The sequence below is a fragment of the Meriones unguiculatus genome, chromosome 20 (genome assembly GCF_030254825.1).
Source record: "Meriones unguiculatus strain TT.TT164.6M chromosome 20, Bangor_MerUng_6.1, whole genome shotgun sequence".
NCBI lineage: Eukaryota > Metazoa > Chordata > Mammalia > Rodentia > Muridae > Meriones > Meriones unguiculatus.
In genome coordinates, this window is record NC_083367.1 from 56125993 (window position 1) to 56139908 (window position 13916).

General features: G+C 42.7%; 1 protein-coding gene and 1 long non-coding RNA gene across 3 annotated transcripts; one reads left to right on the forward strand and one right to left on the reverse strand.

Moving 5' to 3' along the window:
* Positions 1-252: 252 nt before the first annotated feature.
* LOC110561130 (uncharacterized) lies at positions 253-3538 on the reverse strand. Its single transcript, XR_002477162.2, has 3 exons — positions 3079-3538; positions 2718-2837; positions 253-1637 (listed from the first exon to the last, which is right to left on the reverse strand). It is a non-coding gene; the product is annotated as an uncharacterized LOC110561130 (long non-coding RNA).
* A 32-nt stretch (positions 3539-3570) lies between these two features.
* Positions 3571-9723, forward strand: Pdcd2 (programmed cell death 2). 2 transcript variants are annotated; one of them, XM_021657415.2, is made up of 6 exons: positions 3571-3894; positions 4320-4562; positions 5318-5449; positions 8116-8219; positions 8872-8985; positions 9131-9723. In XM_021657415.2, the coding sequence occupies exons 1-6, from the start codon at positions 3612-3614 to the stop codon at positions 9287-9289; spliced, it is 1035 nt and encodes a 344-aa protein (XP_021513090.1). In that variant the 5' UTR covers positions 3571-3611; the 3' UTR covers positions 9290-9723. The 2 variants fall into 2 exon arrangements, with proteins under 2 accessions (XP_021513090.1, XP_060229418.1); XM_060373435.1 differs by having other exon boundaries at positions 3576-4003.
* The last annotated feature ends 4193 nt before the right edge of the window (positions 9724-13916 follow it).

The following is a 13916-nucleotide window of genomic DNA, read 5'->3' on the forward strand; positions in this document are numbered from 1 at the left end:
TTGGCTGGCACTGAGTTGCTGAAGGCAGGATGGGAGAGTGCCTGGTATATAACCAAAATGTCTCCTCTATCTTCAGCTAAAACCTTAAGGTGCAAACCAAGCAAACCCAGAAATTATACAGTCTAGGGGTCTTGATCAGGCTTGTTTTCTCTGCGAGTTAAAGCATTAAAAGACAGGAAAAATCTCAAGTGCAATGGAAACAGTGCAGAAACCTCAAACACCATAAACAGAAGGAGACAAAAGAATCAGTAGTGGATTAAAGGCTTTTTATTATGGGTGAGGAAATAGACCCATGGCAAGTACATAGTGAAAAAGATCCTTAAAAAGCAGAGAAGGGGGACTTGGGAAGCCAAAAAAATCCAGTCCTGTTGTGAAGGGTCTTTTTTTTCCCCCTAGTCCTTCAGAGCTTTTCCCCACTGGTTTAGCGTAGGTTGGTTTGGAAGAAAGTTAGAATGCTTGATTAGTCCATAACTGTGAAACATGCAGGGATCCTAGTAGCAGAAGAAAAAGGCCTCCAAGGTCTTTGTTTTAAGCTGCCAGACTTTGTCTCAGGTCAGGAGAATGGAGCTGGCCATTTTGGCTATTGCCTAACCATGGCCCCTCTCCCTGCCTACCTGCTTACCAGGGAGTTTGTCAAAAGCATTCTAAGATATCACCCCCGCCCCTTTCTTTTCCAGACAAGGTTTCCCTGTGTAGCCCTGGCTGCCTTGGAGCTCACTCTGTAGATCGGACTACAGCTTGAGTGCCGGGACTAAAGGTGTGCACCACCACACCCAGCTTTAATCTTTTATACATGTGCTGCAGAACTCTGCCCCACCTCCACTCTCCCTGCCCTGGCCAAATGTCTTTACCTTTTCTTTTTTTGTCTGTGTGGATGGGTGTTTTGTCTGCATATTACCTTTGTGCCTGGTGCCCAAGAAGGCCAGAAAAGAGTATTACATTTTCTGGAACAAGATTTAGAGGTTGTAAGAAACCATGAAGGTTCTGGGAATTGAACCCAGGTCCTCTGGAAGAGCAGCCAGTGCTCTTAACTGCTGAACTATCTCTTCACCCCCTAGCCTTTCTTTTTAAAGGAAATGACCTTATGGCAGAGCATGGCAGCCCATGTCTTTAAGTCTCAGCACGCAGGAGGCAGAGGCAGTGAGTGTGGGCCAGCCAGAATCTCCTAGAGCTTTAGACCAGCCATGGCTACATAGCTGATTAGAAAAATTGAAATGATTTAAAATTTCTTTCAGTACTTGTAGCTGTGAGTGCTATTTCCTGTGCTCTGCTTCTGCAATCTTACATCAGCTGAATACCCCTCCTCTTGGTAAAAAACAGACAATTACAAAATAATGTTCTAAGCCCATAGTTTCTGCTTCTGTAAACATGCTTGCTTAGAGGCCTTGGTTAAGCAGTCTAAAATTCAAGCTCCTCCAACCTCACCCATTGTCTTCAGTCATGGGCTAAACGCACCAATAATGGAAGAGGTAGAAAATGATGCTGGGCTAACTATAAATGCTAACTGAGCCTCAGGGCAGAGCTCCTCAGAGCATTAGCTTAATTGGCCTGCCAGCATAATGAAGATGAATTCTCCAACTCTCTGGCTGTGGTTTGATTTCGAAGTCTGATTTTTGCAACATATGGAAATGTTATCTCTGAAAGAAAAAGAAGACAATGACGACAGGGATGAAGGAGAAATAAAATTACCTTAAATCGAGCAAGATCAGGAGTGCAGTCTTTAACTGAGCACGTGTAGAAACAGACTGACCGCTCTATGAGTATGTACAGACCTCAGGAATAAAACCTCGTCCAGTCTGTTGTTCAGAGAGCACTGCTTTGAATAGCACTCATGTGCTCTTCTTGCCTACTGAAAGTAACGACTCTCTCTCCACCCTTCTGTCTTGACTGTGCTGAATTTGGCTCTGCATTCTCCAAGACTGGAACCCACTGCGTTCAGTTACACTGATGCTGACACAAAAAACTACAGCTCTCATCTCAGAAGAGTAAATGTTTATTCTGGAGCCAAATTTGGGTGATTACAGTCCAGGAACATATATTCAGGTCTTCCCAAGTACAATGTTCCAATGTGGAAGCAGTTTCATGGAGCTTTTATAGTACAGAAAAAAGAAAAACTGAAGTCAAGGTATTTTAAAAATGTACTGGAGGCAGCTAGGTGAGGTGGCACACGCCTTTAATCCCAGCACTCAGGGAGAAAGAGGCAGACAGATCTATTGTGAGTTTGAGGCCAGCCTAAGCAAGCCAGTCCAGGACAGCCAGTGCTACATAGAAAAACCCTGTCTCAAAAATTCAAGAGAGACAGAGAGTGCATTGGTGGAAACATTAAGTTACAGTTACAGGCAGAGGAATCTCACCTAAAGGCCACAGATGCTATCTGATAGTAGCAGATTGGCCTTCTGATAGGTGGAGAACAGATTTAGGTTAATACAGTGCAACAGTATTTATCTGTTTTTCAGGATGTTAGGTCTGGCACAAAGGTGGGCACTAAGGGCTCTTTAAGAGAAATAGCTCTTTAACCCAAGAGAAATAGCATCATTTCTAAACATTCTAATCTCTTCAAAGTAAAAAAAAAAAAAAAAAAGTTGCAGTAACGTTTGCTTTGTCTTTCCATTTTCCTGGGATCCTGTCTAAATCCCACACAAGGCAGTATGGGGCACCCCAGCTGTGCAAAGCAGAGCTTTATCATTTATATGAATGTTCCTAAACCTCATCCTCACCTGTATCCGTTAATCTTTCTCTTCCATGTGTCTTGAGCATCCTTTTACTGCACAAGGACAAGTTTCAAGGCTCTGTGTTTGCCTCCAACCTCTAATTTCACATAGGACAGCAGACCCTCCCTTTGAACGAGAAGAGGAAAATAGGAAACCTTAACAATGATTAAATATGATTAACAACCTTACTTACGATACACTGCCTTAGGTGAAAATAAGAAAACAGAATAAGAAACTGTCTCCGATCTGAGACAACAGAGTAAAGTGAGTTGCTGACTTCTGCTTTGGTAGCCTGCCTGCCCCTTCCTCTTCGGAAGGGCGCATACATCTATTCTCCTTTGAGAAGTGAACACCAATATCCACTTACACAGCAAGTTCAGTTTGCTAAAGATGACACTGTCTTCATAGAAATCTGCAAATTCAGATTCTGTAAAACTTGCTCAGCTCCGGGAAAAACTGCTGTTGAATAGGGATAAAAAAAAAAAAAAAAAAACCCAAAAAACAAAAACACCCTAGGATAGTCACAAGATTCTGACAATATCTAACATTATAAACCACGGAATGTTTCTGATCCGGGCTGAGTCTCTTTACCCAACAGCTAAAGGCTACAGCTGCTCAGAAAGAAGTGCTGAGAAAGGCCCCACTCCCCTCAACAGCCTTAGGATCTAGAACCAACATCTTTAGCTCTGACCCGACCTCAGAGTCCCGGAAATAGTGCGACGGCGGATTGACGATATTTGGTCTTGCCCACCAGCATGCTCTATTTCCGCTTCCTGCTTCCTTTTAGAGTCTCCTCCATTAGGGTTCCCAAGCTCGAGATCTGACCCCGCCTTCCGGTCCAACGCGTCACCACCCTCTTCCGGTCTGGTGGCCGGAAAACCCGGATACAGCTGGGAGCGCATGGCTGCGTCCCCAGCCGGCCTGGTGGAGCTGGGCTTCGCCGAGGAGGCACCCGCATGGAGGCTGCGCAGCGAGCAGTTTCCCAGCAAGGTGGGCGGCCGGCCCGCGTGGCTGGGCCTGGCGGGGCTGCCGGGACCCCGGGCGCTGGCGTGCGCGCGCTGCGGCCGTCCGCTCGCCTTCCTGCTGCAGGTGTACGCCCCGCTGCCGGGCCGGGACGACGCCTTCCACCGCAGCCTCTTCCTCTTCTGCTGTCGGGAGCCGCCGTGCTGCGCCGGCCTGCGAGGTGAGCGGCCCGGGGGCAGGACCTAGGCTAAGAGGCGGCGATGTTCGTGGGCTGCCGCGGGGAACCAAACCCCGGAAGCACGATGGTCGGTTGGTGTGGAGGTATTCAGGTAATAGAAAAATTATCTGCTCTAAACGTGCCCCCACTTCAGTTTTTCATCCTTTTGCAGTCGGAGTAAACTCGTTGACACTCTTTAGAGTCAGGAAGTTGCCCGTGCCAGATGGACCTCTTTCCGGTTTTAAAAGCTCTTTATCATTTTTCCTCTCTCCTATAAAAACCTGCTCCCTGAAAGCGAAAACCTCACTCCCCTCCCCGCCTCAAATGACATTTTATGAGTTGGAAGCACCAAACAAGTTTCAAATATTTGAATTATTTTGTTTTACTGAAAAATACTTTAGTGTACTTTTTTCTCCTCTTCGTTTCAGTTTTTCGTAATCAGCTACCAAGGAAAAATGAGTTTTACTCTTATGAGCCACCTTCTGAGACGGGAGCTTCGGATACAGTGGACTGTGTGTGCCTCCAGCTTAAGTCTGGAGCCCACCTCTGCAGGGTCTGTGGTTGCCTGGGCCCCATGACATGCTCTCGCTGCAAACAGGCACATTACTGCAGTAAGGAGCACCAGACGTTAGACTGGCGGCTGGGCCACAAGCAGGCCTGTACACAGTTGGGTAAGACGTCCGCTTTCAGCTTAGTGTCGCTGCTCTGTCAACCCAGATACTGTAGTTCTGACTAAAGTTGAAATTAGAAAACATAATCCTTTAAAAGTTTTGAGAACTGTTAACAGGAGCACTTTCATAGTGAAAGAGCAGTGTTGAAGTTAGCCGTGTGGATGGCCTTCCTTGAATATTGGTTTTTATGACTTACTAAACTACAGCCAGCTTCACTAACAGGGATCTTAGTTAACAGTGGTCAAGCATGGAGCTGTGCTGTGCATTGGTTGACAGCAGACATGTACATTGCTGATCTGATAGCAATTCTTAATTGTTAGTGTCTTTGTAGACCGTGTCTTAGCACTTTATTCATGATTGTGGTGTTGGTGTAAGCAGACCTGTAGTTTCAAAGGCCTAGGGCAAGAAGTTATGTATAATATCCATTACCTGAGAACAAGTCACTGTTAACAGTTGGCACCAGTGGTGGTGCTGATACTCAAGTGCCAGGTGCAGGATTTTGAGTTTGAGGCCAATCTGGGCTACATTAGCGAGAGCCTATCTCATAAAACTGAGCATGCTGTGTTAAATGTGCAGCAGCTTCACACATCTAATGTCTGTTACTTCGCTTGATGGCTTGTCTGAGGCTACATATACCATAATGTTGTTCAAACTGATGAAATCATTGAACACATCTCAGAACTATGCGTTAGAAATGAGAAAATTTTTCATCATCTCCAGAACTGTTTATTAATGATGCTAATAACTTTCTTTAGACCATTTAGACCATACAGTTCCAGACCACAACTTCCTGTTTCCAGAATTTGAAATTGTAACAGAAACAGAAGATGAGATTTTGCCTGAGGCTGTGGAAATGGAAGATTATTCTGACATTGTAGGAAGCATGGGTAAGGAGTCCGTCCATCAATCTGACAGTTCAGGGAAGACAGGCACCATCAGTATGTGTCTGTGGTGAGGTAGAGAATATCACAGTAGAAGACTGCAGAGCAAAACAGTTAACTGCTGAATATATGACAAGGGTCCTTTGTAATTTAGTCTTTTAGTTCTACTTTTAGATACATACTAGGTTATTTTCTCTGGAGCTCATGCTTTAGGGCTGTGTCTATGGTGACCAACACCAGTGCTGATCATAAATCCAGCATTCACCCTGCCATAAGGTTGCTTATGCATGTGCTCACTCAAACACTCTTTGCATCGTGCTTCCAGTAAAGAAACTGAAGTTCTAGGTATCATGTGTTTGAACAAAGAACTTAGGTTTAGATCTTTCTGACACTACAGTGTGAACTATAATCAGGTTTGTAAAATCGAAATCAGATTCTCAGTTTAGTCGTTTGTTTGCCACAAGCATTAAACAACGCATGTGAGAATTGTTTCGTGGCTCAGCTCATGCTTGCTAACAGAAATACACAACAGGAAGAATGGTACCCCATAGTCAGGGGTCTGTTCGCAGGAGGGAGTGCAGAGAGCGCTCAGCTATGTAAAGTGTCTGTGACTGGTAAAAGTTAAGGAGAAAGGCTGGAGAGATGGTCAGAAGTCACAAGCGCTTGCTGTTCTTGTAGAAGACCCAGGTTTGGTCCCTAAAACCTGCATGGCAATTTGTAACTCCAGTTCCAGGTGACCCAGCGCCCTCTTCTGGCCTTGAAGTACACATTCATATAGACAAAACATTCAAAAACAAACAAACAAATAGGAATACATACAGTGTAGGAGCTACCTGGATAGAACTTCAATGTGTCTAGTCATGTGTGTACTGTTGTTCATGCTTTTACAAGTGACAAGTCATGAAAATGTTTCCTTCAAAAAGGAGGTTAATGGGAGGGATAGTATACTCAAGAGATAATGATAAGCATTATATCAGAAGCAAAAAAAAATTCAGCTATATACCCACTTAATTCTAGATGGCTTCAAGCCAGTGATTTGACAGTAGAACCTTAGGTAAAATAAATTACAATAATGAGGGGGGGGAACTGAAAAAAAAAATCAGTGAGCATGTTTTTTCTTTCATTTTGAGAGAGGTTCTAATGAAGGCCAAGCTGGCTTTGAACTTGTCCTCCTGCCTCCACTTCCTAAATACAGATATTACATCATTTTACATCTGACTGCTGTTATCTTAATGAGTAAACATATATAGGTTTAGGAAAATAGTACAGAGTTACAAAACAGTATAGGTCTGAACTTTTATTGGAAGATGCCAGCAGCTCATGAGTACATTTATCTACAACAAAGATTTAGAAGTAACGACCATTTTATTTGTAGTTGGCACTCCAGATCTAGGGAGGAAATACTCAAGTAATGAAAGAAAGTGGTTATCATCAGAAGTTAACAGCTAAGAATTCAGTTACCATGATTTAATCCAGCACTCGGGAGGCAAAGGCAGGTGGATGTCTTGAATTCAAGGCCAGAGTGGTCTATAGCACAAGTTCTGGGACAGTCAGGGCTGCACAGGGAAACTGTCTCAAAAACCAGAAGAACTCAGTTATCAGTTGGTCTATATACAGTTCTATAATCCCAGCTACTCAGGAGGCTTAAGGCAGGATTTTAAGTCCAAGGTGTTCTATGGCTACCAAATGAGTTCAAGGCAGATTGAACAAATCTGAGAGACCCTATCTAGAAGAATAAAAATGATGGGGGATGCAACTCAGTGTAGAACATTTTGTCTAACATGTACCAGGCTCTAGATTCAATACCTGGTTCTGAAAAATGCTTCATTAACCATCAATAATTATTTGTAGATAACAATGAAGTGACTTGGGGATCTTGAAATTTGATTTGAACCAGATTCTTGACATCTGACAGTTAACTAGTGTTTTCATTCTTGTGCATATTCAGCGTTTACAAGATAAAATTTTCAAAATGCTTCCCTGGAGTTACCGTGCCCTAGCTGAGAACTGGTCCCTGGGCTGGGAAAGGTTCGGAAGGAGGACACAGGAAGTATGCCCATTGAAGTATCTTAAGGGCTCTTAAGTCATTAATGCTCTGCTTCTGCACTTGTCGAACCTGAGGTTGAGGGAAATTACATGCATACTGGCTATTTATGGCAGTAAGCACCATTAATTAATGCCCTATTCAAATAGTGAAACTGAATTTCAGCGTATCTGACTCAGAATATCCAAACTGTACTTCAGTACATGTTACTAGCACTAAAGGTTGTATTGGAAGCCACTGGTCTGCTGGGAACAATGGTTAAGGGTACACAGAAGTCCAAACTGGCTGTGGAACAGGAAATGGCATTGCATGACCACATGAATGAGTGCAAGCTGGAAAGAGATGGATGAGATGCGAGGAGATTTGAAGAGTCCAGACAGTGCGATGAGCACTCATTGCAGGCAGTCCTAAGATGGACTTGCTGCACTCTGAGCCATCATCCATATTTTAATATGAAGCCGTAGAGACTAAATTTATAATGATTACATAATGTTAAAAATAAGCACAAATTTTACTTGAATAAAGGAAGCTATCTAATTAGAACTAGGTTCCCCATACATTTGACTTGTCAGATTGTGGGGATTCTCCTAGTATGCCATAGTTACTGTGTGTGTGCTTTTCCCACCAGGGGGAACACCTGAGGAAGAACTAGATTCCATGGCAAAGCATGAATCCAAGGAAGATCACATTTTCCAAAAATTTAAATCCAAAATAGCCCAGGAACCTGAGCAGGTGAGAAGGGATTTCACTGTTCTCAAGATGACAGTAACACCTACTTCTAGCTCATAAAACAAATGATTCACATGCCTATTATTGTAGACTTATAAATACAACATAATGTGTTAATGTTGAATTTTCCCTATTAAGTTACTTTATCATAAAAAAATCACTAAAGGCAGCTTCCTAAAAATACTGGATCAAATAAGCATCCAGGATAACAGGAAGCTTTGATCTGGCTGTAACACTAAGATGGTTTTTAGCAGTGGTGATACATGTCTTACAAAAGATAGGAAAAACACTCGGAAGCTGGTTACACTGAATTTACTTTTTCAAAACAATTTAACCAAACCCTGTGTGTGACTATATATGTATTTAAATATTTAAGGATCCTGATTATATACGAAGACAAGTACTACCTTGGGCTATGTTTCGTATCACAGACATACAAAATTGTAAGCAGCTATTCTTAACTGCTTTACAGTGTAGTGGGGCCAGTGCCTGCTGCTTGAGAACCTGAGTTTGATTCTTGGGACTGTGTCCCAATTCTTGGGACTTCCACAAGTTATCCTCTGACCTTCCTACTCGTACTTTGACATGAGTGCTGCCATGTGCATGTGCACACAATTTTTAATTGTTTTAATCATGGTTCCTTTTTGATTTTTAGATTCTCAGGTATGGAAGAGGTATTCAACCCATTTGGATTTCTGGTGAAAATATCCCTCAAGAAAAAGATATTCCAGATTGCCCTTGTGGTGCCAAGAGGATATTTGAATTCCAAGTATGACCTTAAATAATTACTGTTTTTAGAGAATTTGACAGAAATATAGGTCTAGGTGGCTCAACCTGCCAGAATAGAGGGGCTGTAAGTCAGGACAGACAAGATTGCCCACTTTGACTTATTCTTCTCACTGTCCTTTTCTCAGGTCATGCCCCAGCTGCTGAACCACCTCAAGGCAGACAGACTGGGCACAAGTGTGGACTGGGGCATCTTGGCTATCTTCACCTGTGCTGAGAGCTGTAGCCTGGGCACTGGCTACACAGAGGAGTTTATGTGGAAACAGGATGTGGCCGATACACCCTGATAAGGATTAAATGCTTTAGAATGTTCCTTACGAGCCAGGTGTGGTGGTACAAGCCTGTAATCCCAGCAGAGGCAGGCGGATCTCTGCGAGTCTGAGGCCAGCCTGGTCTACAAAGTGACAGCCAAGGCCATGCCTTAGTGCCTCACAGTTTCACCTCTAGGACTTTTACCCTAAGAAAGCAGTTACCAAAGGCAGAAGTATGAAGACACCGCTTGGTACACTATTCACAAAGTCTGTGTTACTAAACGAAGTACCCAGTGTCAGGGGATTAAATTTTAGGCATACCCACAACGGAGGGCAACAGTGTTAATGCTGAAGACATGCATGGACACCAGGAGATCACTGATGATGTTCATGGTGTGTTGTTCATTGTATTGAAATAGGTGTGTACACATTAGAAATAAATATGCTGGATTGTTCAGCTGTTATTATTACTTTGAGTATATTCATGTTTTTTTGTCTTCATGTATGTGTACCACATATGTGCCCAGTGCCTTCAGAGGCCAGAAGATGGTGTTGGGTTCCCTGGAACACTTGTGAATTGTGAGTGCTGGGGATCGAGCCTAGGTCCTCTGCAAGAACAGTTAGGGCTCAATTAGTCTCTCTAGCTCCATCTCAGCTGTTAAGAGTTTGTGCTCCTCGTCCAAAGGACACAAGTTCAGTTCCCAGCACCCCCACCAGGAAGCTCATAACCACCTGTTAATACCAGCTCCAGAGAATCTGATGCCCTTTTGTGGCCTCTGTGAGCCTCCTACAGGGTCCTCTGTGGCATAACTCGCACAGATACACAACACACACACACATAAACAAAATCTTAAAGAGTATCTGGAAAGGTAACCTTCACATGTATATTTCACAGCATTTGGCCACCTATAAATCAACACAGCGAGGTGTGTAGGTAAAACCAAAGTAGACAATATTGTTTGGTGCCAGGACAAGGAAAAACTGAGCTTTTAGACTGAGAGGAGGGAGAAACCATTAAAGTAGTAGTACCAGGGTTGACAGGAAGCTAGATTTGAGGAGGTCCTACTTCAGAACTGACCTTGAAAAGCCAAGGGGACCTACCTATGGAAGACTGGGAAACAAGGCCCCTGTCTTCCCTTTGCAAATACTATGCACAGATTATCTTCATAGGTGATGAAGGACAGTGAACAGAGGAGAAATTGTCCCAGAAAGCAGCAACCTGATTAAAGGGAGGTCCTGGGGCCATCTTTCAGGTATGGGGTGTTCCACATGATACACTGCTAAACAAGTGCTTCTAGTCATCACTCACAAGTGAATTCCCAGCATCAGAGACTCACTAAGACAAACCTAACAAATTTCAAGGTTGTATCTCATGGTACTACCACTATCTGACTATAGCATATTACATAAAGTCCTGGCCTCTGAGTTTATACCATGTATATGCACATTAAGATACAGGTAGGACTGTTGAGAGATTCCTATGGGGCTGCCTTTAAGGGAGAAATGCTGTTCATTTTGACTTGAGGTAGTTAAATCACTAAGAACCACACACTAGTAGTATAGTCCATAGCAGATACTGTGGAAGGAATTTGCAGCAGATCGTGGCATACACGTAGGAACAGTGACTCAGGAAAACCCAGAGGTATGCATGTGGATTCACAGCCCAAGTTAGCCAGTAATCATGTCTACTCAAAATGTATTACAAAATACTCTGAATGCTAAGGGCTTTTGAAAGTAAATACACTAAGGTATTTATAAAGGGCAAGGGCTATTGGGGATACCCCCAGGTCATGTGGACATGAACGTACGAAGCTAAGCACTCAGTACATCCTGGTCAACCTTGGAGGCCTACAGATTTAAGGCCACAAACTATTAATCTGATCAGCCTGGGCTAGAAGTAGCAAGATCTCTTTTCGTTAAACCACTGTCTTGGTTGTTTTTTGTCAACTTGACACAAACCTAGACATACCTATCTGGGAAGAGGAAACCTTGAGAAAAATGGCTCCATAAGATTGGGTAGGCAAGTCTGTGGGTTATTTGTCTTGACAATACCCCAGCTCAATGTGGGTGGTGCCACCCACCGCCTGGGCAGGTAGTCCTGGCTAGCATAAGAAAGCAGGATGAGCAAGTCAGTAAGCAGCATTCTTTCATGGCCACTGCATGAGTTCAGTTCTGGCTTCCCTTCATGATAGACTACAACCATAATCTGAAATAAGCCCTTTCCTCCTCAGGTTGCTTTTGGTCATGGTATTTTATTACAGCAAAAGAAACCCCTAAGACAACCACTTTCTCAAAAAGACTGCTTGCATGTGTGATCCACAAGTACATGCTAGCTTGACCTTAAGAATTAAGGGTTCTACTCTGGGGTAGGTCAGTTACAAAGGCCACTCAAGCACAAGATCCTGTGTTCTATCAACATTATGACAAAAAATAATAATAAGGCTAAAAGAATATGCGTAATAGAGAACTGTTAAATAAAAACTTTGGTGAACTCCAGTGGCTCATGAAACTTATAATCCCAGCTACTTAGAATAAGGCAGAGTCACTGAGTTTACAATCCTAACCATGACACCCTGTCTCAACCAAAAACCAAAGAAAAAGTAGAAAGAAGCCAGGTATATTAAAGTCCCAGCCAATGAACTGTTGAAAATAAATATTGGAAAGAAAAAACAAAACAACTACTACCTGCCTAGAACTGAGGGTTCAAACTAGTTTAACAGCAGTAACAAGAGTTCAATAAGCGGACTGGAAAAAGTGAAATATATATCAACATTTTTCCCTAAAGTGTTATGAAAAATTAAAGAAACCGTAATGTAATAATTAACTTTTATGAAATGAAAATGTCTCAAATAAAAAGAATTATAAAGCTTTAAAAGAAACACAGAGAAAACCTGTTTATATGCAGAAATAATCTTAGAGAGAAATGATGCCTTCCAACTAGTTCACATATTACTGACATCAGTAATGCCTAGGAAGTGCTGAAAAGGGTACTTTGTACATTTTTTGGGGGGGTTGGAATCTAGTACTGATTTGTCAAAACTCAGAACACATAAAACACATAAATGGCCTATAATACAGCAATTCCTCTTGTAAAAGTATCCTAGAGGGATCTAGTGTGTGTTCAAAGTACACATACAAGAATACCTGGTCCAACTGTAACGTGCACGGGATGTACAAAAGGACCAGCACTAAGAGAACGGTTCAAATAAAGGCATGTAGGAGACATCATATTGTCTATTGTGGAAGTATAACTAAAACACTGACTGCAAAAATGAAAGTGTCACAAAAGAACATATGCTTCAGTATTTTTCCAAAACTGAGATGAAAAGCAGCCCCAAATGACAGAATTGCACATTACATCTGGTGACTTTAACACCCTAGTCCATCATCTCCTCACCACACTTCACAAGTCAGAAGGCAACACCCACCCCCATCACTCCCCACTCCATAGTTCTTTCCCATACTTGGTCCTGAGTGATTTGGCTGTTGCAGGATATTTGATCACATTGGGAACCCCCGAGAGTGTGAACTGGAAACCTGCTTCTTGTGGTACAGCTCAGCCCTAACATACACCTTTAACCCAAGAACTTTCTGTTTATTGTAAACGGATGGTTGTGATGTGGCTCAGCCCTCAAACACACCTTTAACCCAAGAGCTTTCTGTACAGAGGTTACCATAAAGTTAACCCAAGGTCAAGAGTTGGAACGAGCAACCAGTTGACAAGAAGTAGTAAACACGGGAAAAAAACCAAAACCATATTGAGGGAAAGTAAGTCTGGGGAAAGGATACAGACACGAACAGGAAGTAGAAAGGAACATTGAACTGATGGTATTTAAGACAGTGGAGAAGGAGAAAGCTTTGATCTGGGATGTGAGCTGAGAAGGAAGATCAGCTGGGTGCTTTCTCTGCCTCTCTGAGCCAGTAGGCTTTCACCCCAGCATCTGGCTCCTGAGTCTCTACTGGTAAAATTGAACAGTTGGGATTTAGACTTTTGATAACACTACATGGTAACTGGCAAGCACTGAGAACTAAAGCCTTATTCACGCAACTGCTGGTGTTCAATGGAGATCTTCTCAGTCTTGTTATCTCAGACTAGTACTCTAGTAACCCCCAAGATCCGGAGACTAATGCCAACTGAAAACAGTCACTTAACAGAATTTCCCCCCTGTCTGCTGCCACCATCAGGCATACAGAAGAGCTCAGGCATAAGCTAGCTGAAGAATTAAAAGACACTCACTAATCTGGAAGTTACCCGGCATAAACAGGTAAGAAGGATGGAAAGAAAAATATTTTTTTCCTGATTATACACATACCCTGGAATGTGCAAAATATACTTTTGTAATTAAAAACACAAAATGCCCCCAAAATAACCTAGACTTATAAATGCTCACCTGGTATTTCATGATAAAAACAGCATGACAAAAATGTTATACCAGAGATCTAGCAATCTGTGGACAGGGAATCCTATACTTGAATTACTTACTCAGAGCCCTCCTGTGTGCCTTACCAGCTATAGAAACTTGGACAAGGCTCTGGCAAAGGTTGAAAAAGGAACAAAACATAGTTTGATGAAGACCCACGCACTGCGTACTACCTAGGAAACAGAGGTTGTTCAATCAGAATCAAAAAATCACTGGCATGTCCATTTTCACTGCAACAGACA